Here is a 26,302-nt window from a genome sequence, read left to right on the forward strand (position 1 = left end):
CCTAGGAGTACTCTGATAGAGGAAATGTAGTAGAATTCCACTCGCGGCTCTGTTCGGAGGGCGAAAAAACTAGATGGCCATGCATGTTAAAAGCCTATGTGCCATCAAAGCCCCTCGGGCTACAAAGGGCTCTTTTAGCAAATGGATGGCAACAGCTGCAAACTCTGGGCTGTTCTTAATGTTCACGGTGCAGATGTCTGCACTTGAGTCCCACAGTCTGAGACAGATCTGTCTGGCTCTACACTGAGCCTCTCTCATCATATCACTGAAGCTTCATTAAGCACTGAACTTAATATCAACATCTGCCTGACAGTTTTTTGCTCTCCAATTCAAGGAGAACCCCACTGAAAGCTACAGTAATAACCACAGTAAAGACTTGTTATATAATGTGTGTTAACCTTTATCTATCTTGTGTTAGCCTCACATAAAAATGATTATCAGTATACTACACTGTGACCCTTTTAATGGATCTCTTTTCAGTGGGAGAAGCTGTTTTTGGCAGCAGAAACTGTTGTAAAGACACGAGTCACAAGACATTTTCCAAACCACTTTTGAGTGTATTGCTTCAATTTGTATCATCAGATCCGTCTCGTGCTCAGGCACGAAGGACTGGAGCGAACAATGGAAGGAACCGTGGCTGCGTCCAAAACAGAATCACTGTGCATTAGCACCGCAGCCGCCTCTGTAGCCTTTTAATTCGGAAAACTGGAACTGACAACGAAAGAGCTGAGAATTGGATGCTTGAACGCAAACACTGTGGCTCTGTCGATGGCTGGATGCCTGACACTGTCTGTACTTTGAAGATTTGAGAGAGCAACATCTGTATTGAAATATTGTCCTAACAAGGCCTGGGATTGCTAAAACTGAAGAAGAGTTTATTTGCAGAACAAACCTCTCATGTCTTACAGGCTTCACAGGAAGTGATGAAGCTGAAATATGAATCAAACATTAAGAGCTGCGATTGCTAAAAATCAAGAAATGTGTTGCAGTCGCTAACAATATTCAGTCAGATAACACACATCTATCCAATCAGTGAACTGGGACAGAACAATGTTGACTATTGAACTCATTTAATGCTTAAAACAAATACAAGTTACTTCACTGGGTCATCACAATTGAACAATAGATTTTTTTCATATTTGTAACACCCTCAGAAATATACATTCACATGGCTGCATACAGACAATTTTCTCTCTTTTTGATTTTTCTTTCAATAACATTAAATCGACAAACCGTATGCATCACCCCTTTGTATGACAGTGAAGCCGCTAGTGGCATATTAAAAACGTACCGGAGGAGCATTTTTAGGTGGGACTTTGGAAATAAGCTATGCATCAACGTCGTCTAGCCATCGAGTCTCTATGTTTGCAGTCAAAATAGGTATATTTTACACGAACAGAGTCCCTACGCAGTTGTCCCTAAATAAATCCCGACTAGAATCTCAACCCTATGTACAGTATTTACAGTGGAATGTTGAACATACTGAATACAAAAAGTAGATTAGGATGGAATGAAGTTACAGTCAGTATTACAAAATAGAAACTCATAACACCCCGACAACATGAAGACAATGTTTACATCTAGCAGAATACAGAAACTCCAATCTGAAAGGTTTGTCTTTCTCCAACACGTCTGTCTGTCTGAGAAGCGAGCGTGGCAGTGGTTTTATAAATGGATGCGGGGGGAAAAAATATTAGTGTAATGAAACTTTAAAAGTTTGTGCTTTAAAAGGGGGCAGAGTTGATCTTTGCTTTTTTTATTTTCGCTTAATTCTACAAGTTAAATCTCTTTTCATTTGATTAGAGCTTCAATTGTTGTGCTTCGAAAGGTCAGCGATGTGTGACTCAGTTAGGACTTCAACTTTCCAGTCAAGTAAGAGTAAAAAAAAAATGTGCTGTGTCACCATTTAGCCATTATTAAAGAGACAGTACACCACAAAATCAAAAATACATATTTTTTTCCTCTTACCTGTGGTGCTGTTTATCCATCTGGATTGTTTTTGTGCGAGTTACCCAGTTTTAACTGAGCTAGCTCACGTTACAGCTCAGCTGCGGAGGACGCTTAGTTTAGTTTAATGTTTATATCCGGCGCTGTCCCGAGCACGAGCCTCTCTTCCTCGAGTAGATGCACGTTACCTTCGATGTGGTTCAGTGGAAGGAAAATAGTTCCGACATGATCACAACGACATCTGTGGATTATCTTGAGTAATGATTTCTGGAAAGACACATCGCTGTTGAGTTTTTAAAATGTATTTTGTTGGTGCTTGCTTGTTGGCGGACAGATGAACCGAGCTTCTAGTAAAAAATTAAAAGATATGTGTTTTTGATTTTGGGGTGAACTGTCCCTTTAAATGTTAAAATGGTAATAAATGCAGCTTTTAAGAGATCGGTTGCTTTAAACAGAAGTACAGACACATCGTTAGTATTGTGCTGGAGCTCAGATCCCCACTATAACAACTCAAAATCACTGCAAGAACAATTATCAGTCTGATTTGCAGTCCGTGTCATATTTCGTTAGTATTTATCGTGTTATTCTGTGGCATGAATAACTTAAATGATGGAGCAGCAACTGTTCAGACTACCTCACGTCTCCGGACTTTTTATAGGCACTGAATGCAAGAATTAAAAATAAAAACAGGCTTCTCATGCGTTTGTCTCTCTGTAGTGCTGTGATTATAGTGGGATTGAAGAGCTACAGCGAAGCAGGTCGTCGGCAGGTCAATTAGTTTCCCCCCCTCTGTCTGAAACGTCGTGTTTTAAACCCCGTGTGTTATCCTCCAACTACAGTGGAAACACTGAACACAAACAGAAATAAGGCTGTAGTAGAAAAAATGAACTGAGAACTGAAAATCAACAGACTTTTTAATCAGAACATGATATTTTCCCACTTTCTAATCGTAATTTGTGTTGAAGGTACGATAATAAATTGAGGCTCGTGATTAACATGCTCATCTAAAAACATACAGGAGACAAGCATGAACTGTAAAAACATTCACATCTCCAGAGAGAGCTGCTCTCAAAGAGATGCTATTTTTTCATCATCATTTATAGATATATTTATATACTTTTATTGTGTGTTAACTGCAATATTGTGGCTGGGTACCGTGTGCCCATAAATTCATACCTCTGTCGATACTGACAACACAGACAAAGTGCTGTCTTTTGAGCTGCAAATGAGGACAAACGCACTGGAATTGATACAGAAAAAATAGCAACGTACACACATCCACTCCAACACAAAAAACATGCATAAAATAAGGCTTTATATAGTATTTATATCGATCAGAGCCAGTCAGAAATGTCGTTTGTATCCACGGATTTAATCCTTTGCTTCTGTTTTATCCGATATTTCGCGCTGAAGTTTGTTTTTTTGTTGTTGTTGTCGTTCGAAGCAAATGCATTTTGCTGATTGTGTAATGGACCTCAGAGCTGAGGAGAGAACAAGTAATTTGCTACGCTACAGTAGCATCCACTGGCACTTGTTAACAGTGATTTTAAAAAGCCAGATATACATAATGCCTTCAGACAGGGTCATTGTATCCCTATTGGCAGGTCCAGATGCCAACATCAGGGGAAGGACAACCATTCATTCCTCTTTAAAATCCCCCCAAACAGCTACTGAAATTCATTTTAGTAAGAAAGAAAGAGATGGAACAAAAACATCAAAGCAGCAGGTGACGCAATGTACTCAAGCACGGCCACCATCTTAATTCCCTTTACATATTACAAATGTTTTTTCTCAGTAAATAAAAGCATCAGTTGACATTTTATCCTCCTATCCGTGTCCTTTGTGTCCATGGATGACTCCTCATAGCAAATGCTGTTGGTGTGAGCGGGCAGGCTTAAGCCATTTCTTCAGTACATAGTCACACAATCATATGAGGAGAGACAGAGTCATCACTGGGAGATCCCCGACACTTTCCTCTGACATCCATTTGATAAAACACGTGTGAGAACAAAAACGTAATTATGACAACTGAACACACACAAAAAAAACAGACATTTCATTAGAGTGGTAAGATAGAGAGCTCGTACACACAGGCCGTTCTGTTCAAGTCAAGTGACAATCATGACATTTCAGAGCATTATTAAAGGTTTCTGTGGACACCGAGACTCACCCGACCTCTTTTTCTTTTTTTTTTTGGACGTGACTGTGATGCACAGCTGAAAAAACAGAAATTGTCGTGTGTGATAGGATTGCAGCCCTTCTCTCCCCGTTTACTCTGGTTCACTGATGTGGGAACACATTTTAATGTGATAGAAATTTTAGGAGAAAAATTGAAAACACTCGCTTTTAACTGTTATTGCCATGTCCAAATGGCTCAGTAGACCGACTCCCTCTCAGTAAAGAAACTAATCAGGCGTATAAACACAGGGGGGGCGGGGGGTCAAGGAATACTAAGCATGTCTTTGGAAACCAGCAATAACATGTCTGCTTTTTAATGCTGTAGATATACAAAAATGAGTAATTTCATGACCGCTAACCCCAGTAAGAGACAGGAGAAATGATACAGGTCCTGTACTCTTTTTTTTTTTTTTTTTTTCTTCTTTCTCTGCAACATTTTGACCACAAAATTACAAACACTTAGAACTCCACCTGTAATTATTCCAAACATTAAACTCTCAATTCTCAGGTCACTTTAAAAATCATACAAAAAGACTTTATAAAAGTAACAAAACGGCAATGAAAATGGAAAAAAAACTAAACAAAAAAACAAACAAACAAATTGCACATCCAGTGTAGGACTTTCACAAATGTGCTCAGCAAAACCTCAACCAGCAGTCTCTTTATACATTTAATACATTTATAACATGAAAAAATACACAAAAAGGAATATTACACCAGTATTAATCAACCGATCACCTCCCTGGCCTCGTGGGTCAGCGACAACGAGTCCATTTACATACCTTAGTTTGTATTCTTTGCCCATTCACCTGATGGAACTGATACCAATGCTGTTGTGTTGACAAGTTGATGTTGCTAGCACTTTAAATAGACGCTCGATTTTCTAAATGAGATTAGTTGGATGGGGTCTGATGTAGGAGGGGGAGTCAGGGGGGAGGGGGGTACTAGGTTGACCAAAAGAGGACCGTGACTGTGAAGGGTGCAGTTTGACGAATGGGAGGGCGGGGGCGTGATGGAGGTGAAGGGTGCAGTGGAATGCAGGTGGGGGACAAAGGGTTGTTTGGTTTGGTTGTTGCATGCCACTACACATACCACTCTTTCTTAGAAATGACAGAGCCGTCGGTTTGAGAGATCATATCATCGGCTATCTCAGGTTCAGGGTCATACTGGAAAGCCAGAGTCCGCTCATCATAATCTCGGCTCTCTCCTTCGTCCACAGTGAAATAGGGCCGCTTCAGGTCCTCTTGCTCGCCGTCAAAATCGCGCTCGCTCACCTCAAACCCTCCGGGGCCGCCGATCTGGGCGGGTTTCTTCTCGTCGTCCGAGTCGTCCGGGTACTGCAGGTTCTTGGGGATGGGAGGGTGGGCGGGGAGGCCGCCGGCCTTACTGTACCCGTTTCCGAACACGTGTTTCTTGGTGCTGTAGTCTCCTTTGAAGGTGCGCTGGCGGCGGCGCAGGAATATGAAGAGCAGTATGGCCGCCACGCCCAACAGGGCGACTCCACCCACGGCGCCCCCGATGGCGGCGCCTGCATTGTGCTGCTCCGGAGTGATCTCTTGGGTCTGAGTTGTCGGGACGTTAGGGAAGTCTGGGTAGGAAAAGACAGATGGAAGGGAGTGTGTCAGTGCTCTGGTGGGAGGAGGTGCGTTTGTGCAGGTGCAGATTTTTTTTTTTTTTTAAAGGAAAGATGAAGTAAGGGAGACAAGGACGGAAAAGCAAAGGGGAAAGGAAGGACCCCCGGCCCCACGACAACCCCCACCCCAACCCCACAGGAGCCCTTACCAACAGGCTCAGTCATTAACAGTCACATGCAGTTAGAGAACATGAAATAAACAGCCAACAGCACCATCAAAGAATAAAATGACTGCAGAGATTAGAGTGAGTGAAGCTGTGTCAGCATGCATTAGCTCTCATCTCTGCTCTGTTTAGAAGACGGAGGGAAATAAAAACAATCTAATGAACAAACTCTGGAAGAATTCGTTCATGTGGGTTTCAGTTAACACATGAAACTCTGTAGATTTCACACAAGCGAACATATTGAATGATATAGTGTTGGACAGTCCAGCATAAAATAGTACACCATGACATATAACCACCTTCATCATCAGTGTAGCGGTAATGAAATGAAAGAGCACTGCCAGAGATGATTATTAGCAGCCAAGCGTACAGAGCCATGATGCATCAAGAGAGCTGATAAACATGAAGCTCTTCAGTTCAGGCGGCAGAGCAGACAGCAAAAAATAGAAAATGCTTCCAGAGAAAAACACACAATATTCAGTAAAGACAGCAGAGAGTAGAAAGAGAATTATCAAATGAGTCAAAGATGTGCTCTAATCTAGAACAGAGTGACAATGACTAATGGTCTGCTGGAGACAAACAGCAGCTAAGATGCTAGAGTCTGCATAAAAAGATGTGTTGTTTGAAATTCAAAACTGCCATGACCATATCTGGAGCTCAACTCAGCCATCACATTCATTCCACCATTTTAGAGAGCACGTAGCCTGCCCACAGAAAGATAAACACTGCTCATGACTAACACAGTGGTCGCTTACAGTAAGACTAAGCGCTGAAAACCATGTCCCTTACATAAGCATCTTCACTTAAAACAAAAAAAAAAAATGTGAAAAAGCTCCTCCGAGCGCAGAAACAGAAGAGACTTTTATCTGAAATGTGATCAAAGCCTGGAAGCGCGCAGGTAGCGCTTGTCTAAACCTGCGGAGCAGAGGCACATTTAACTTCAATGGCAAAACGCTGAATCCTCAACAGAAAGGTGGGGAGGAAAAAAACAACAAAGAGATACAGCATCTACTAAACAAATGGTGTGGGAGAGGGCCGGAAAAAAGAGAACGACACGGCGAGGAAGAAAGGAGGGAGCTTCCTGTTCACGCAGGGCAAACCACTCACTCTTATGTACAGTATGCAACGAGGAGAGGCGGACGAGCCGCAGGAAAGACTCGCTTTTGATACCATCCCTGCCTCCCGTTGGACAGATTCATTACCATACGACGCATCATAATCTAGTAATCACAGATCTTAACGTTGTTTATGAGGTGTCGTCTCAAAGAAGATATCTCAACCTGATAAACACGAGTACTGTAACTGTCGGGATGCAAATCAGTTACATTTATTTAACTGGAACATATGATGTTTTATGGAAACGCACATTTACATACATTTACATCAACCAAAGGAATCGTGTCATTACAGCTGCCAAAAGATGCATCGCAGCTGAGTGAATCAGGAGGATTTCACCAATATTGGATGGACGACTTTGACAAAATCTAGTTATTGTGTTAATATAATAACTTTTTTACTGTGCGTGGGGATGGATAACTGAGGTCTCTGTTTCTTATCAGAAAATTTCTTATCAAGCCACTAGTTTTATGTTGTTTCATGTCATCCTACGTTACATTACGTCACGTGATGTTCTCTATTGCCTGAAAATGAATGAACAGCATTTTCCAAAACAAGCCTCGTCACGTCGAACTTTAAACACATTTCACAATGAGCTTTTAATTCTGTTTCAATATGCAAACAAATTAGAAATGCAGATGCGTCCGCGCGTCTCAGGTCACACGCTTTCATCAGTGTGTCCCTTAACAGGACATTATTACATCTACAACATACAATTATGGTTAACATCGATGTGGAAATTGTCTTTCTGAAATTAGAAACTCATTTACACATTTACTGATCGTGATTGAGCCAAAATGAAGGTTTATGTTGTTAAGCAACCCTAAAAGTTCCTTAGAGATATTAAATTGCACAAAGTCAGAGTGAGATCACTGCACACAGGAGCGAATCTGTGACACCCTCTCCTCATGCAAAACAAAAAGGACAGATTTATAACATAAGCAGAAAATGACTTTTGAATTATTGCCCAAAACAGTTGAATCAGAACTCGATTAAAAACTGCTTTTCAGTGGAAATGATAAATCTCTGCATGACTGTGGTATTAAAGGATGGTAGCGTAGCTGCTGAAGCTCTCTTCCACTCTCCTTTAATTACAATGGCGCTCTATCAGTCCAAAGTAGAGACCTCCCAAACACAGTCGCTCTCCTCAGCTGCTCTTCCACTGCACCCTTTCTCCCAGGGCCGACTGCAAAGCTCTCCAATTTCTAAAGCGGTGCCGGGCACAGTCTCAAATATCAGCTCAGGTTTTAATCTGACCACCTAATGGGATTATTCAGACACAGGCCTTCATTACACACATGAATGAGAGAGCAGAGCCAGGTCACCCCTGCTCGAGAACACATCCTCCCGACCAAGTCCAAAGAGGGGTGAAAAATCCAGAGGATTGAGGGAGTGGAGAGAAAGGGAAAATGTTCTCCTGTAATCCTCTCCTCTAGCATTCTCCGCCTTCCTCTGTGAGTCTTCCTTCTCATCAGTCCTTTAATTCAATCTTAATTAGGCGGCTTTTTGCCTTGCACTTCTAAGGGTGCCAAGGCTCAATATTTACCACTCAGAGAGGTGAAAAGACACAATGCGAGACCCTTAAAACTACAGAACAGCGGCAGTAAAAGATGATGGAGCAAGCTTTCAAAGGTGCTCTCCATCACCTCCATTTCTATAAAGGATCAAGTGACACCACCTCTGAACACCCATATCTGAAGAATGTCCACACTAAAGATCCAAGAATGCGTCATTGTCCACAGAAACTATAGACATGAAAGCTGCTGTAAACATTCAGGTATTTTTGTGGCTTTCTGGCTCGGCACATCCAACTCCGAGGAGGCCTTGAAAACAGGAGATGAAGTTTCTAAAGGACTCGTTAAGATGCTTTACTAGAGGGGGGAATGGACTGGGAGGGGTGGTTGAGTGTTCAGACGCTTCTCCCTCCGTAATGGAGGTACTCTAAGAGCGGAGAAAGAAGCTCTGAAACACCAGAAAAAGCTCATCAGATCACTTCAGTGCAGCGGAGCAACACACCGCATTCCTTCTGCGACTCAAAGAGGTGTGTCGGCTAAGAGGACTGCCCGTTCTCACCGCGTTATCCAGCACACTTCTGCTCTGCACTTATCCCCTCACAAGGTCACATCTCAACACCACCTCCCATTCAGCCCACTGGCCTTGTGCTCGCACGGAGATAAGAAAATGGCAAAAGATTTCTCGGTTTTCTACCAACGCGTCACCTTTGTCTCCGCACATGTATGAGTATGTGAAATCGGAGTGGCTATGGTGCGAACTAATCACATTACAGAAGGACTAATAATAAAACACATTTGAAATGGTTGGGTTACGTAGGGGTGTTTGACAGCACGGAGGAGGGAGGAGGCGTTCCACCAGCACGCCATCGCTACCGGCAACACCTGCCAACAGATAGATAAAAAAGACCTCAAAGCAGCACAACAACAGCCCTGATACTGTTCCAGGCAACAAAAGGCTGTGTATATTAACACCACTCTGGAAATATGCAGATAGTGGGGTAACCTTGAGTTGCAACGACTCAAACGTACTATTGAGATTAATAGGTGCCAACATGAGCTATGAAAGGCTATAATTCAATCCAGAGAGGCATGATAGATTTATACAGGTGAAGAATAACATGAAATACTGCAGCTATTTAAATGCTGCTGCCATGCGGTTCTGTGTTGCATTAATCAGACTGTTCTGAACACTCGTGCCTGACTTGATTGAGAGGATTATTCACTATCTCTGAACAATTTGGTGTCAAAATCCTTTGTATCCTGACAAAAGCTGAAGTTTTTTGTGTAAAACAGAAGTGAGACCTCAAACCAACTTTTCTTACAAACAGGACCTTCAAGAGAAACACATGATGAACTGAACTCTTGATTGTTTCAGAGAGCCGAGGTTACAACGTAACCAAATGTTACTTCATATTATTACATCCACCGAGGAGGTTATGTTTCCGCCGGTGTCCGTCTGTTGATTAGTTGGTTTGTCAGCATGATTATACAAAAACTACATAACGGATTTCCATGAAACTTGGGCGGAGGATGGGTCCCTGTCCATAATGGACCCGAATTAACTTTTTGGCCATTTCCAGGATTTTTTGTCTTACTTTTATTAACATTGTGAGAGGGCTTTTTCGTTAACTTTTTTGGTAACTTCTCAGGGAATAAGGAGGGGAATGGGATCTTGAGTCTATGAGCACAATTTGATGTGGATCCAAATAAAAATCCAGATCTAGCAGATTTAAACATCTTTTCTTCGATGCTGGATTAGGCTTCATCGCATTAAAGGGGACTATTGGGCTTTGGCGGAGGTATGCGCTCTACTACAGAAGTGGCATTGTAGTGTTATGTTATATTTTGTATCATGTTGGCAAAAGAATAAACACAATTTTCTGAAGCAAACTAACATAATTATAGTTACAATAATTATAGTTATACATGCACATTTATCATTGCGTGCTCTCCCTCTGAGTCATTCGTGTAGAACAGAAGTGAGTCTTTAGGAGAAACACATGGTGAACTGATTCAAAAAAGATGAACAGTCTGACATCTTGTCGTGGAAATGACACATCGGGTCTGTGCCAGATTTGTGGCTTCAGAAAACAAAACAACAAACATTTGGAAGCGGGGTTTTGTATTTCAGTGAAAGCTCCAGTGCAAAAAAACAACCAGCAGCAGCAAATGTTCAAAGATACTGAAGCAACAGAGGCTTTAAAGTGAGAGAAACTGTATCACAGCTCTGTCCTGCAGGTACAGTTTCTGGGTGTGCTCCAGTCATGTCTGCACATGAAATAAAGAAGGAGAGAGACAGGTATAAACATTCCTGAGTCTTAGCGCAATCACTCGGACGGGGTGTTATGACAGAGGCTGGGAAAATGAGAGAGGATTTTCAAAGAGTGGTACAGGGAGTGGTGCTCTAATATGACTAAATGAGGAACAAGCAGCAGACAACAGGAGATGAAGAGTTTGAGGAGTGGCGACAAGGAGGGAGAAGAAAAGAAGATGGAGCGAGCGCCTTTGAGAGGCTGAGGAGTGACAACAGCAAATAAAGAGTGGCGTAATGAGCGAGTGAGGACGGGGACAATCGGGGAAAGACGCATTAATTCAGTGATTCCAGCGATCCTCATTACTCCCTTGTCTGAATTTGCCAGTGGTCGTGAAGTCATGGAAATGTAATGCTGCCACAACGAATAAAAGCTCATCTCTGACAGGAATTTAACATGCAGCCGGGGGAGGCAAAGCCGAGGCAAAGCTCTTTCTCACCCTATCACACACTCCCTTTCCTATATCTACCATTTTGTTCTGTTTGCCAACATTTTTTTTCTTTTAGCTTTTACTTTATTACTGATTTATCGGAGGCATGAGCTAATCTCATGTGAAGGTAAATGCCACTCGCGCCATTAGAAAAACCTCCACAGTTGTAAGTGAAATGTGACTCTATCCAAAAAAACCCAACACATTCAAGGCACAGGATGTGCTGAAGGAGATAACGCTGTGAAAGGCTGCTGGCATCGACACACTGGTGACATCATGTGTGGCATGTTGGGAGCATGCAGCTGCTTGCAGGACAGTCCTGTCAGAGAAACAGAAACAGAGACTGCGTCTTGTTTTTATCTCTGTAGAGCAGAAACGGCACGTAGCATCTGACATCTCTTGGTGACTGGTCGATTAGTTGAAGAAAAAGTTAAAGAAAAAAAGTCAAAATTCTTTAATTCCAGCTTCTTAAATGTGAATATTTACTGGTTTCTTTACTCCTCTATGACAGTCAACCGAATATTTCCAGGTTGAGTACATTTAAGGACGTCATTTTGAGCTTTCTGAAACAATGATTGACATATTCTACAATTTTCTGTCAAAAAAATCAACTCAACTATGAAATTCAATCATTAGTTGCAGCCAACTGGTGACGTAGGATTCACAACATTGGCAGTCTCTGAGTTACGGTTATGGTGGTTCGTAGTTGAAATAAACAACAAAGTCAAGTCTATAATGAGAATGTCCAAGAGGACAAATTAGAGCACAGATCCCACATCAATATTGTGATTGAAGGTCGTGAAAAGTTCCCAGAGAAAGGGCCGATTTGTGCCCTCGTTGATGTAATACGGTCATTTTGTGCTGTGGGGGTTGTAATAATCATTTGTAATGCGCCTTTAATGAGCAATGAATATTTACACCGCCATCTAAACACCAATGCTCTTTTACAAATCATGTCTGCTCATAAGGTACCATTATAAATGCTCCTCAACATTTTCCCCGCTCGCCTGCATGTTGCTGTGGTGCTAAGTGGGAAGTGCTGTAAGGATGAGTTATTGGGTCAGCAGACATGCAGCAAACAAATCTGCATGTTAATATGCGTTAAGCCAGGAGAGGTCGGGGCACTGTGTGTTTACCACGTCCTACCCCCAGCTCCTCCTCCGCTGCCTTTCTTCTTGTTGTTTTTATGTCTCCTTGTTGTTATTTTGGAGCTGTGTGTGTAATGAGTGAATCACCGCGCAGCATCAGCATCAGCATCAGCAGCAGCTCTGGAGCCAGTGGTCAGACCCTGGGACAGCGTCTGACCTACTTCATCAGGCTCTCAGGGAGGCGTGACAGATCCAACACCACACGAGTGGACGCCGAGGAGGAGGAGGAGGACGGAGGGAGCAGAGATGGGCCGAAGGGGGCTCAGCCAATCCCCCTGCTCCATCTGTCTGCCACATCCCTCTCCTCTGCATATCCTCCGGAGAGCAGAAACAGCAAACCATGCAGAAACAAATGTTAAGATAAATCACTACGATCTCAGCTGCTCTGCACTCACGTGCTCTCCCCCGGTGACATTTCCATTTCACTCCCACAGCCGGGCTATCTCTTCTTCTCCAAATAAAATAGACCCCCTTTTACACACTGAGTATCCCCCCCTCCTCCATTTTATGCAAAACGAGCTGCAGCCACAATGTCTTCCCCCTCAGTGCTTTCCCTAGCATAGCGCAACGCAGCAGAGGCTTTATGGGGCAGCCTATGGTGTGCGAGCGAGGGAGCGGCTCATGCTAATGTCTCATTTGGATAATGAGGTGTATTCTTGGCAGGATCTGAGCAGCGAGCACCCCCCCTCCTGTAGTGAGGACGCGGGGGCTAGAAAGTCGTTCTATCGGCAGATACGAGTCCTTCTAGGTTTGGAGACGCCTGATCGGAAAAGTTCAAGGGTGACGAGAAGCTGGCAGGCAAAGCAGGAGAGCAAGACACTGAAAACGCTCCGCAACCTGCCTGACAGCATGCATGTACTTGAAGTGAGGGTGTAATGATATACAAGATATACACATGTGGCCTTTGGATCTATGAATAATGCAGGCGGCGATGTGAGAGGCGACAGTGCAATATGCTATAGTGCACAGATTGAGACAGACTCCAGCGTGACAGGCGAAGACAAACAAATTTCACATTGCTGGGGGAGCCTCTGCAGCGCTGACATCATAATGTCTCTTGTCTCTGTCAGAGGAAAGAAAGCGACAAATGACTGCGTGGAGCGGCTCTGCTGTTAGATGTCAGTAATGTGTGTTGCGACGCTTGCTTTATTCAAGGGTGTTCTCAACTTTTTAATCGCACGGAGCGATCGGGGCGCTGTCGTGTTGAGAAAAACCGACAGACCTCGCTGTGACGGAGAGCGCGACGTGCCTGTTTCTCGGCTGATAAAAAATGAACCATCAACTCTTTCTGTTAGTTTCAGTTTGGTGGTGCTCGTTGTGATCAGCGAGGAGGGACAGGAAGTGTTTTTAGAGAAACAAACAGGAGAAAGTCAGAGTTTGCAGCATTTCTGCAGATTAAACTTTGGAAAATAGTTGAAGCATTTAACATGTCACAACAGCTTCCTTAAGGTCCTGTCCTTAAACAGTCCAGTGTGGATTAAGTGGCATCTAGCAGTAAGGTGCAGATTGCAACCAACTGAACACCCCTCGTCTCACCCTCCACTACAGTGCCAGCTAAAAATGTGAAAAATGCGTAGGGCCCTCTTTAGTGCAACATGGTGGACTCCATAACGGAGGGGCTGCTCACTCTGTTGATATAAAAAGATCTTTCTAAAGTAACAGAAACACATTGATTCTTAGTTTCGGGTGATTTTACAATGATGAAAACAGTATTTAATTCAATTTCTCCAATTTCTCAGACCTCCCCAGCAGGTGATCTGAGCAAGCTTCAAAGGTTCCTTTAACCTGTGTGTTGTGAACACAAAGCGCTCCAGGTTTGCTTCGACCTTTGCCGTTGTAGTTTGGCCCCCTAGGCTTGCCATAGCTGACACTGGGACACTTAGAAACACAAACACAGAAGCATGGCCGCTAGCAAGGCCTGTGGACAAGGAGTAGTTTGGTCTGAGGCGCTTCTCCAGATATAGAGTTAGGAACATATTAATGTCAAAAGTACTTCTAAGAGTTTGGCGAGTTTTAAAAGGACGATGAAACATCTTAATTTGATAGGGTGGGTAAAAAGGCACGACTGCATCACAGGATCTTCAAACCATCAACGTCAGCAGCTAATTTCTTTGGAAAGTAGAAGGAAGGAACCGCAGAGTGATTTTAGACTAATGAGGCCAACACCTGTCTAAAAGATACATGTCAATGAAATGCGTTATGCTTCCAGTTGAAGTTGCAATAAATACATCTAATCTGAGCTCAGAGAAACTTCTCCTGCTCACAAATTGAAATTTATGCTGAGAAAGCTTCCTTTGCCAGTGCCAATAACTCGCTGCTGCTTTCCTGCCAAACTGGTGGCAAGCATTTGGAATCATTATATAGACATAACTAATATTCCCGGCAGTGGCCTCATTTGCTTGTATCGGTTATGCGGAGCCAAAAAATATTAAAGTGAGATTGGTGGGTAACGGGGAAAAAAAGTCTACGTAGGTACTTTTGAAAGGATGTCAGCCCCTCTCAGTGCCACCGTGACTCACTGTCCTCGCTCATCTTTGCACTGTAGGACTTGGAGGATAGAGAAAGTGACAAGGAGTGAACGCCAGGAGTTGACACAGGCTGTTACATAAAGCCATGTAAACAGCATCCTGCCCTCTCTTCCACCTCTGCCTCTGCACTGCTTCCAGTTTCTGTTTGCCTGGGAGCCCATTTTCTGGAATCCACTTTACCTCCTCACTAAATTCTAAAAAATCAGACCCACTGAAGCATCTTCTCCAGTCACATGGATACCTTTATTTATTTATATTTCCATTTGACTGTCTATGTTTTATTCATCTCATTTTCACCATGTGTCTCGGATTTTTTTTTTCTCTCTCCCAACTTCATTTTCTCACACAGGAGAGAACTATTGCTTGTTCAGGCGAGCGTGAACAGATGTCGGCAGCCGCTGCCCGTGCTTACAGAAAGAACCGTCCTCGCGCTTTCTCGGTAAATTGAAGCGAACGCCCTCACTCCATCCAGTTTAACCCGAGTGGTAAAGCCGTGTGGCAAAGCTGACTGCACCTCTGCTCTCTAAAGCAGCTCGGTGCCACAGCCCCGACAATAAGGGGATGAAAGTTAGCGCTGCCGGGCCGTATAAGTGGAATCGCCAAAAAGGTTCACATACTGGCTGACCCCGAGCTGATCCGATATTATCCTTCACAGCTGATCCGGCTAATGTGGCAGAAATTATGCATTGTCTCTGACTCGGTCCGGTCGCCATCCACAAAGATTAGTGCTGCTGTGTGGGAGAGTCAAGGTTAAAAAATATCTAATCAAGTTCCAATGATTATTCAAGTGAGTAAACAAATTAATTCTGGAGTGAATGCGCTGCGTCACTAAGAGAAATTTTCCGACATGTCACATAAGTGTTGACTACTGAAGGAAAAACACGCACCTCCTCTCTCACGGGTGATAATGACATAATTGTCAGGCCGTCGTGACAAACCGGCCATTCATCGCGTCCTGTTATGCGCTGGGAAGAAATTTAAGACGGCCGCATCGATTTGTTTTGAGCACAAAAACAGAGTGCGATGGTGGAAAAGCTGATTATCTTAATGAAAGGACTGATTCTGCTCTCTTAAGTTGGGGAGGATTTTTTGAGGTTTAACCACATTATTCAGCCCTCTTCCTGTGGCTGTGTCAGCTGCAATATTTTTGTTTGCCTGACATTCCTGGTAGATGGTTAAAAGCTGCAGAGAATGAATCATCCAGAATAACTCTTGATTGTGAGGCTGTTTAATTGTCTCTATTTTTTAACATGGCCTCTGATTCCCGTTAGTAATTACCTGATTAATCAGATCTGACGACTTGTCAACTTTCCCTCAAGAGATTTCTGATGTGAATGTGAATGAGAGAGGTGTTTGCTAAATGGACGCCCATTACATGAGGCTCATCTCTCTTGCTGCAGATCCGCTCCCCTCCCTCTCCTCCTTTTTTCCCTCAGACTTTCCTTTTACCTCTTTTTTTCCTGAGAGCGAGGATTGATTAAAACAGGAGAGTGGTTCATTAGATTCTGACAAGCGACACCATATCTGCAGAACACATGTCCTTGGAGAAAGCCATCTTAGCCCATGCGACTTACTGTCGTCGATGCCATCTCCACAGCAAACACTATCCCCAAACTAATTGAAACAAGGTGCTCCGTGGCCCCCGCTATCTGCCGAGGTGACAGTTATGCGGCTCCCGCAAATCCGCCCATGAAAACTGAGGAGCTTGATTAAAATGCGCCTTCCTTAAGTGCTCCATCAGTGTTGTTTCCCAGTGTGAGAAAATAGCTTTTCAGTGATACAAACAAGTTGTCACGGACATTTTATCTTCCTGACACTGGAGGCAGGGTTGTCTCACTGGCAGGTGTATATTGCTGCGTCAATCTGGAAATCAACTTCAAAATGAAAACAAAAAGCGCTACTGCCAAATCCATGTATAATGCAGCTGGTGGAGGCACGTTTGGATACGTCTAGGCCCTGATAGTGACAGACCTATGCACAATGGTGGTGTGAAGTGCTTGATGGATTGTTTAAGTGTCACATTTGTCATTGCTGTGATGCAGTTTACTGCAGGCTAAAAAAGGCCTGATTTATTGAGACACAGAACACAGAACTCTGCAGAGAGCCTCGAAATCCAAAGCCAATAAAATGTGCCCTTTAACAAGGGAACGGAAAAAAAAAAGAAATAATTATTCATCATGTGCAGCTCTCATCTAGAAATGATCAGCTCTGGCTGCTGTGTGAGCTGCTGAACAAACGTACTGCAGCTATCGGTCTGTTCACCTTCCCTTTCTGCAGAGAGCACTTAGCTAGCATTACCGAGGCCCGGTGCTGCAGCCTTGAACAGCAGCCAGCACTGGGCTCTCTCACCTGCCATGTCTCGGCCAGACCTGTCTGTGGCACGAAGATGCTCTTTGAAGTTAATGAAGCATCAGCATACTTCTTTACCTCCACCATCGGGTCATTATGCACAGCCAATGTCAAGGCTGCACAGAGTACATCAAAGAATTAGAGGGGGGAAGCTGCGCCCACCGTCAGGTTCACCTCCACCCGTGTCATCATAACCGATACAAACTCTGTCACACGTTCACTGAAACGCCTCCTCGCCGGAGAGATTTCCTTTACACATATCCTCAAAGCTTAATGGTGTTCTGTGGTCGTGCAGGAGATTACGCTGACAAGGCCACAGTGAGACAGGAACGGGCTAGCATTTCACAACATCAGCAAAGAGCATTGTATGATCCTGCTGTAACATATCCATGTTGCACCTGCACGAGAACACAAGGACAGGACAGCTCTGTCCCTGTTCGAACACGCTGCTGCACTCCACCAAACCACGCTCGTGTTTGACAGTCAACTAGAGCTGTTTGTGAGCTCCTGCAGTTTGACTGGACGCCATGTTGGAGCTCTGAACTGCGCTTTCGGAGAGGAGAGGCTGGCTCTTCTCCCTTTAACTTGTCACTGTTACTATGGGAACTGGCAACATGCTTTTAAAGCTTGTACGGGACCCTTTGGGAGTGTATCCTAAACAGAAATTCAGGATTTCTGCCATATAACAGTATGGAACAACACTCGCAGCTCACATCCAGCCAGCTTATTACTGCAGGGGACACACACAGACCATTAAGTGCACGTGTTGCCATGACAGTGCTTAGAAGAAGTCCAAATATCAAGAATGGAGTTAATTTAGCTAAATGAAAAAAAGCAATCAAGTTTCAGGTGAAAAAAAAAAGTTGAAAACTCTTGTGTTAACGTGTGATCACACATGTCTGGATGATAAATAATTATTAAGTGACTTAATTACTGTCAACATGCAGAGCGAGAGGATGTATCGACTTCTGTTTTCGCAGCTTTAACGTCAATCTTCACATTTCCTTTAACCCGCTGCTGATTAAATACAGAAACAACTGAGAAAAAAAAACAAAACAGCTCAGATTTAAATTTGGTATGCAGACAAATTGAAAGTGAACGCGCTCGCATTATGTACCCACTCTTTGTTCACCTCACTCACTGTATGAAATTAAACGGACAAATGATGAGAATAAACAGAGAGACTGTGGGGACAATAGCAGTGTGGTTTGTTAATTTAAGCAATCAATGAAAAAGCAGAAATAGAAAATGACTTTGGTGCCTTTGTTTTGCCTTTCCAAAGGGATACAGTACTTTATTCCAAACAGCACAATTTCATTTTAACACAACTGCTGAATACGAGCTGGTGCAGGGTGATTTCCTGATAGTAGATTACTTCCTCACTTTCCTGTCTGACAAATAAGGATTGTTCATGCTCCTTTGAGATGTCTATTATCACTCCACTAACCCTCCCTACTTTGCATGGGCAACTTCTCACAATACAGGTACTGACATCACATCCTACAAAAGCTGCTTTGTCCTAGCCTTACCCAAACACACTGAATGAGAGGAAACAGGAAAACAAAAAAAGAAGGTATGCAATGATACAGTAAGGCACAGCTGTTCACTTCACACCAAGCACAGCGTTCCCAGAGACACAACATGAGTCAACATGCAAAGCAATGCAAGTTAGAACACCCCCGCTTCCCAGAAACCAAGCAGCGCGAGGAGTAAAGGGAAAAAAGTCTTTCCAGTCCGACCAGAGCAAAACTGTCACAGTCTCCCAATACCGCACACACAGCTGCTCCCAATAGAAGGAGGTTCCCACATTTTGTAGGACGTACAGCAAAGTCAGATCTGGTATATATTGTAGCAAAGGGCTTTGAGTGCAAAATATGGCCTCCTATGGATGAGAACCACAGTGCGTGCTTGCCAACAATTATGTGGAAGGCGAGGGAACTGAATCAGTTTTGTTCAGCATTTTATTTTCCCCAGAAGACAGAAGAGACAAAAGAACGAACGCAGAGCTCAAGTACAAGAGACGCACACGGGCTGTTCGGAGAAATGTGAGCATGATGCGAGCAAACTATGATCAATACAGTACCCCTCACCTCAAACCCCCATTTTCCTTCATGTTATTTTAGGCGCCGATAATAGACCTGCTTTACACGGCTCCCACACATGGGATGCGTAACAGGGCCGGGTGGGAGGCGGCGGCTGTTGCATTCTCACAATGTGTGTGCAGCTCTGATAGACAAACACTAGGGGCTTTTTTTTTTTCTTTTCCTCATCTAACCTGCCACACGGTGCAGCAGGGAGCCGCACAGCCGGAGGAGGTGGGAACCGCTTGGAAAACACACAGGCAATCTGCTACAATCAGCTGGTCTGTGAGCGTGCATGGATACTTTGTGTTTATTTGGGTGGATGGGGGTCTGATGGGCCCCGGTAACATTTATAGCGGGGTACTGTATTGACGCAAGCCATGCCAGAGTTACTGAAGAGACAGAGAACGGAAAGAACCGGCTTCATCAACCTACCTGTGATGTTGACGTCCACGATGCCGGTGCGAGTCCCGATGCCGTTGGTGGCGTCACAGACGTACGTGCCGGCGAGGTCGTAGGTCACGGGCCCCTTGAAGAACAGAGTGTTGTTCTTGATCTCCACATTACTGGGAAGGGAGCCGTTCAAGCTGTGGTGAGAGAGAGAGGCAATAATATAGACACCATAAAAAGGCAGCATTACACCAGACCACAGAAGGAAAAAAAAATTCTCTCCTAGGAGCCGCAAAGCAATTCAAAGTGCATGAAAAATACAGTCTCCAGAGCCAAACAGACCTGGATGTGTGTGTCGGAGCTGAGATAAATACCAGGAATATTTGACAGCGATATATTTCAGCCATCATCCATCAAGTCCAAACAAAATTATGAGGACAGGGAATCCCAGCAGGTCCAAACAGGTAAGACATAGCTGATGCCTGAGGACATAGGCTTTTTTGGCACGAGGAATACAAAACAGACAGTGGTAGGAGGAGGTAAGGGAGGTGGTGTGTGTGTGTGCACGGCTCACATGGCTGAAGTCAGAACTCGGGGGAGCTGTCAAGAAAGGCAGCTGATCAAGCGATAAATGCAGAATCTACCAAAATGCCGGGCTGTCAATGAGAACCGGAGGCCGTTTCTCCTGCCTGAGGTGTTTGTCTTCATGGTTCGCTATCTCTACAGCGTCCAGACTCACTCATGTTCTCTGATCAGGTCAGCACACTTTGAGGTCACGGATCATGAGCGCAAAAACCCTCTATTATCTGGACCCTTTTTCTGGAGCCCGGAGGCTGAAAACGGGATCTCATTTCATGACAATTAGCTGTTTCCTGTTAGCTTCCTTCTATCAGCTTTATCAGTACAGAGGATCGATGCTGCAAAATAAAAAATAAAAAAAGACTCTACTACTTAAAAGTAGATGGAGGCATCACTTAATTTAGAAAATGTGACATAAATGAACATCTTTTATTTTAATTTCCTCATTAACCTCTGTGTTAATCCACTTATTATTTACTTTTCCATTTATTTTATTTATTTATGAATTCTCTACATTGCTACAGCTCAAGTAGAGCTTCAAACACCACTGTCATAATATTAATTTGCCCTCCGGTCTGATTGTGGTGAGCTGCTGGCTGTCGGTGGCAGTTGCAGCTTCCTTAAACAAAAAGGATGCGGCAGAGACTTTTTCCTCCCTCGCTCCTGGGCTCGCTCTCTGTTGAAGAGACACTTCGAGATCCGCAGTTGTGCAAGAGCACTAAAAACAATGTAATGCTCCATTTATTACAGCGAGCGAAAAACAAAATGACATTACAGAGAGGCAACAAAATTAGGCCTCATGCTAACAATGGCCACACATCAAGCACTTGAGCTTCACTAAACGGGCTTTCAACGAGGCTCTTCAACGACGCGGGGAAAGACACAGCGACAAGCTATTTGTTAATTATTATATCATAAAAAGTCTGTTAAAAAGCAGCTGATCCATATGCGGTTAAATGCATTTTTTAGGGGCTGATTTTTAGGATAGTCGGTATGAAAAGCACAGAGTACTTTTTCTCAGCAATAAAGTGTTCAGAGCTCAGAACAAAAGTAATAGAAAGAGCTACGGTCGAGTTGTTTCTTCATATGCCACTATGGCGACGTGTTTGCAATGGAGCTGCAAAACAACCTTCAATACAGTATGTCACGATTCAATAATCAGTTACCTTGTGAGCCGCTATCAAATGCTGAGTTCTGCAAAGCCCAATTGATTTGCTGCAGAAATGAAAGGCTGGCAAACTGCGATTCACCACAGATTCTGCCGCCATGTCTGCATTTGTGTGAGACATCAGAATGTGTGTGTGTGTGTGTGTGTGTGTGTTGAGCCTGAGGGGCAGCGAAATGAAAGGCTAACAAACAGCTTGAGAGCGATGCGGAGTCTTTGCTCGTGTGTGTGCACGTATGTGACGTGTGTGTGTGCAGATGTGGGTGTGTGGAGGGTTCAGTGAGGGGACTCAAAGACACTGTAAATCAATGCGCCATCTTGATTTGACTGTAATCTGCATGTGGAGGCGGCTTTTAAATGCAAGAAAAACATACTGTGCGTTTTATTGTTATTTTATCGTCATCTATAATCAGGTCCCACAAAAAGGCAGTTCACATAGCAACAGGCAGCTGATTAGAAGAGATGATAAAATTCATTCGGAGGAGAAATTAAGACTGCTGTCTGGGCTTCAAACTAACTAAATAAGTGGCGACGTCATTTAATCAAACATCCATCTGGTCTGTTGGTCTGAAAGTGTTCTGTCATTCATCTTCAGTGCTGCCGTGACGTTTCATCCTGTTTGAGGAGCCGCAGACGACAGTAAGTGCTTATGTTGAATAAGTGGGGCATCAGCCTCGATAGTCCCTGTGGTGGAGGGATTGGCTGCACTACATCCTGCACATTACTTCAGAACAGGGGTGCCCAAACGTTTTCCTTTGGAGGGGCCAAAACTGGAACGTAACGGTGGGCCACGGGCCAGAATCAAGCACCTACTGTACTGTACTGTACTGTACTGTACTGTGAGATCCCCACACTCCAATAACTGTCCTGTGCCAGGTGTGACTCTGCCTGCCATGCCCAGATAATAAAAAATAATTAATAATCAGAGATCTTACTAATTTAAAGAGCATTTTTACCTCATAAACATCATCATACATTTATTGCTATGTTGATAGCTGAATTGAGCCTTCGGGCGGGCCTGCAGGCTCCACTTCGGGCAGTCGTCCTTTAAAATAAACCTGACTGAAATATGATTTAAAGGCGCATCAATAAATCTGTGGTTCTCACCGACTGCTATTGAACAGTTCACTTACGACGGCCTTTAATCAATGTGGATAACACAATCATACGTTCACAAAATAAATAAGTGAGCTACCGAATTAGAGTGGAGTCACACGGCAAAATACAGTAATAATAATGCTGCTTTTTTATTTATAGGATTTCATGTCTTTGACTGACTGAAAATGCACTGCGGTGAGATAATGTGCACGCTGGAAAATTGCTTTTTGGCACCAGAAAAGAAAAAGGAAATATTAGGTCTGAAATCTTAGCACAGAGGTAATTGAGTTATTTGTGATAATAAACAACTCTTCAGCCCTCCCCTCCCCCCGCTCACTGAAAATGATTACAGTACGCACTTAAAACAGACTCGGCAAATGAGCATGGAGACTTGAGAACGCCTTAAAAACAAACAGCGAAGTTCAAACCGGGTGCCTGCTTTTTTAAAGTCTATTGCAGTTTCAGCTCCCCATTAACCCAGTTTAGGAGTGTCTGTGGCTTTATGCTCTAACAGAGAAATCGAAGACGCTCGGATGCTTTCTTAAAGGATCGTATACGTGCCAAGACTTTCTACGACTTCACACAACATAAAGAGAAAGTGTGAAGACTAACATAAATAAAGATGTTATTGTTTAATTATAGCTATCACAATGAGCCAAATACATTAACTTTAAAAAAAGATCTCATACTCAAGAGACTCGTGGTAGAAGGTGATGGAAGTATGGTACTTAAGTACAACTTTGAGATACTTGTAGTTTACTGGAGTATTAACATTTTATACTACTTCATACCTTTAACACCACGACAACATGTGGCAAATATTGCACTTTTTATTTAACTGCATGTATGTAACAACATAAGTTACTTTATGGATTCAGATAATTAATACAGAATGTAAATCAGCTAATAAATCATGATGTCATATTAGCTCCACCTTTACCAGCTGCAACATTGAAGTGATGAACACATGAATGCATCTAAACTACAATCCAGTAATGTAATATACACTTCTGAAACAGACCACTGTGCTTAATAATACTTTTACTTTTGGTACTTTAAGTATATTGTATTACTGCTACTTCAGTACTTTTACTTAAAGGTGCATTATGTAAGAACTGGCCAGATGTGGAAGTCACCCTCCAAACAAACAGGGGCAGGAATATCAAGACAGAAACAGCTAACTGTAGCTGCTGTTAGCTAGTTAGCTCACTTTGCTATGCAGCTAGTGGTCCTGTTAGCTGACCTTACCCGAACTGAGAGCTCTGTTATTGTGTTATTGTGGTTTTTAGCTAACTTCCTGTCTGTTTTGCAGTTAGCAGTCCCCTCCCCCCTCCCCGCTCTCCACCTCTCACTTGCACGACTACTTTATTTCTTTTTTTCTTTTCCTGGAGCATTTTTCGTTGCCTTACGTATTTGGAAGTATAAGCCGTCACTGCTAGCAGTGGAATCGATAGCTTTCCCTGTTCTGCTAGTAACCAGGATGATCGTGCTCTCTACACATACACAAGCAGACAGGACCGCCTCTTTTTGGACTTCTCTGTTCTGATTGGATAAAGTGGGCCGGGATACCAGAAAATGTATTTTCTCTTTTACTGCATGAGCACCAAACACTCTGAGTCAGTGATTACTGTCGGAATAGAGAGCTATTTAATACTTACTTTAATAAGAAAATATCGACTACAGCAGCTTTAATTTTTACATACTGCACCTTTAAGTAGGATTTTGAATCCATTAACCTGCAGTATTTCCACACTGTGGTATAACTACTTTCACTGATCTGAGTCCTTCTTTCATCCTAGAAATACCATAAACATTTGATCGTGTCTGGAAATAATGCGCATCCGTATCGAAGACATTAATATTTATTGGATTTGGTGACACCTCCAGTGTGTGTGTGTGTGTGTGTCCGTGCCTGCGTGTGTGTTTGTGGTTAAGTGTGACGCAATCCTGCCAGCCTGTTCCGGATCCTTCCGTCACAGCCTTGTGCTGACCTCCACAGCAGAGCCCAGGGGAACCTTCACAACAGATTTGGCATCTCATTTTCAGTGCAGCAATGGCCGTCCCCTCCTATCTGTCAGCACAGTGCCCTCGTCTTTCTAGATCACATCTCCTCACCCTCCTCCTCCTCCTCCTTCTCTCCCCTATCTCCCTAAATCTCCCTTTGCTTCTCTTAAAAAAAGAAAAGAAAACCCAAACCCAGGTCAAATCTGCTCTATCTTCCTTGGCTGCTGTGTGTATATCAGTGTTTCTGCCCCGAGAGCTAAAGCTACGCAGAAGAAAAGGGAAGGAAACTCCCCATGCCTCATTAAAATCCAACAGTGGCCCGTAGAGTAGATACAATGAGGGCACAATGGTCTATTAATCCACATCCACTCAAGTCCAGTGACATATTTCTCAACTCAGCCTTCACTGAGCAATTACAGAACAAATTGCCACATTTATCTCTCAATTTTACCGTATAATACTTTCATTTAAAACCGTGATACGCTCGGAAAAAGTTGCTTTGTATTCAAAGAGCTGCGCCGACTTTTCCTTTTTTTTTTGGGTTTTAAATTTGCATCTGACATCAAAATACAGTTTGATCAGCGCAAATTACAGCAAACAACTCTGCATTCTTGTTGTTTTCCCTCCATGTCTTGGTGCTTCTGCTCAAACTGCATCATTTCTGCACGACCAGCTTTCATGTCATTACTCAAAGCAGATCAAACCTCGGGATTATTTGTCGATTCCCGGAGGCCCTGAAACATGTTTGTATCTCTTCTCGCTCGTGTATTTGCAGCGATAGTCTCTGAGGCGGAACCACTGATGTCAGCCCCGCGGTATGCCGGCCTAATCCACGGCTCCTGCTCCTGCTTTCAGCCCCTCTCCTCTGTGTGTCAGGGACAAACCGCTGCCTTCTGTGCCCTCCAGAGAAACACAACAGCACTAACAATGATGCTTTCTTACCTCCTCTACCTGCATGCTGGTCCTCAGACTTCAAAGCAAAACCCCCAAAAGCAAACCAAATGCTGCCCTGTTTGCGTTTATCTCCCAGTATCTGTGACCATCAGGCAGATAGGGGTGTGTGCCGCTGCTGTAATAGGCCCATTGTGCTCTGCCTCGGGTCCAAGCCTTATCTTCATTACACATTTTATAAACAAACAAATAAACAGAGACACATTTCTGGAGAGGACGCGGGAAGTTGGTGTGTTTTTATCTTTGGAAATCACTTTCTTGTGTATGCCTTGAAACAAATGTTGTAAAAGAGCGGCCTCCGCTCGATGAGGCCATTCTATAAAATTGCCTTCTTGTCCTGTGGAAAAAAACATCTTGTTTTTTCTCAGTCAGAAACCTAACGATAGAGAAATAACACCATGCTGTCTCGTCTTCTCAGCCTTGAGGGGTTTTGTTAGGGTTCAGGCAGACTCACAGTTTCCACTGGTAGATCGTGACAGGGGGGTTAGCATCAGCCTTGCAAGTCAGCTTAACATTCGGACGGTTCAGGTACCAGTTTCCATCAAAGCCCTCGATCTTCACCTCAGGTTCATCTGCAAGGAAAGGACGCCACAGTCAGTATCTACACCTCCACAACATATTTCAAAATCACCATACTGTACCTCTGCTGAAGCAAGTCAGCTATTGTGAAAAACACATGAACAAATTCTCCACTTTTACACTTTTAAAGATCCTC

General features: G+C 43.5%; 1 protein-coding gene across 4 annotated transcripts in view; it reads right to left on the reverse strand.

Moving 5' to 3' along the window:
• Positions 1-26,302, reverse strand: part of nectin1b (nectin cell adhesion molecule 1b) — a 243,200-nt gene that overhangs the window by 85,006 nt on the left and 131,892 nt on the right. For 3 of the 4 annotated variants that reach the window (XM_084351956.1, XM_084351958.1, XM_084351959.1), the window contains exons 8-9: positions 26,042-26,159; positions 19,836-19,987 (exon numbers count right to left, since the gene is read on the reverse strand). In XM_084351956.1, coding sequence (XP_084208082.1) covers positions 19,836-19,987; positions 26,042-26,159 — 270 coding nt within the window. Of the gene's footprint in view, positions 1-1,053; positions 5,714-19,835; positions 19,988-26,041; positions 26,160-26,302 lie in introns of those variants that run through there. The other variant, XM_084351957.1, reaches the window with a different exon arrangement.

Source organism: Pagrus pagrus (genome assembly GCF_965226575.1).
Source record: "Pagrus pagrus genome assembly, chromosome: 4".
In the NCBI taxonomy this organism is placed as follows: domain Eukaryota; kingdom Metazoa; phylum Chordata; class Actinopteri; order Spariformes; family Sparidae; genus Pagrus; species Pagrus pagrus.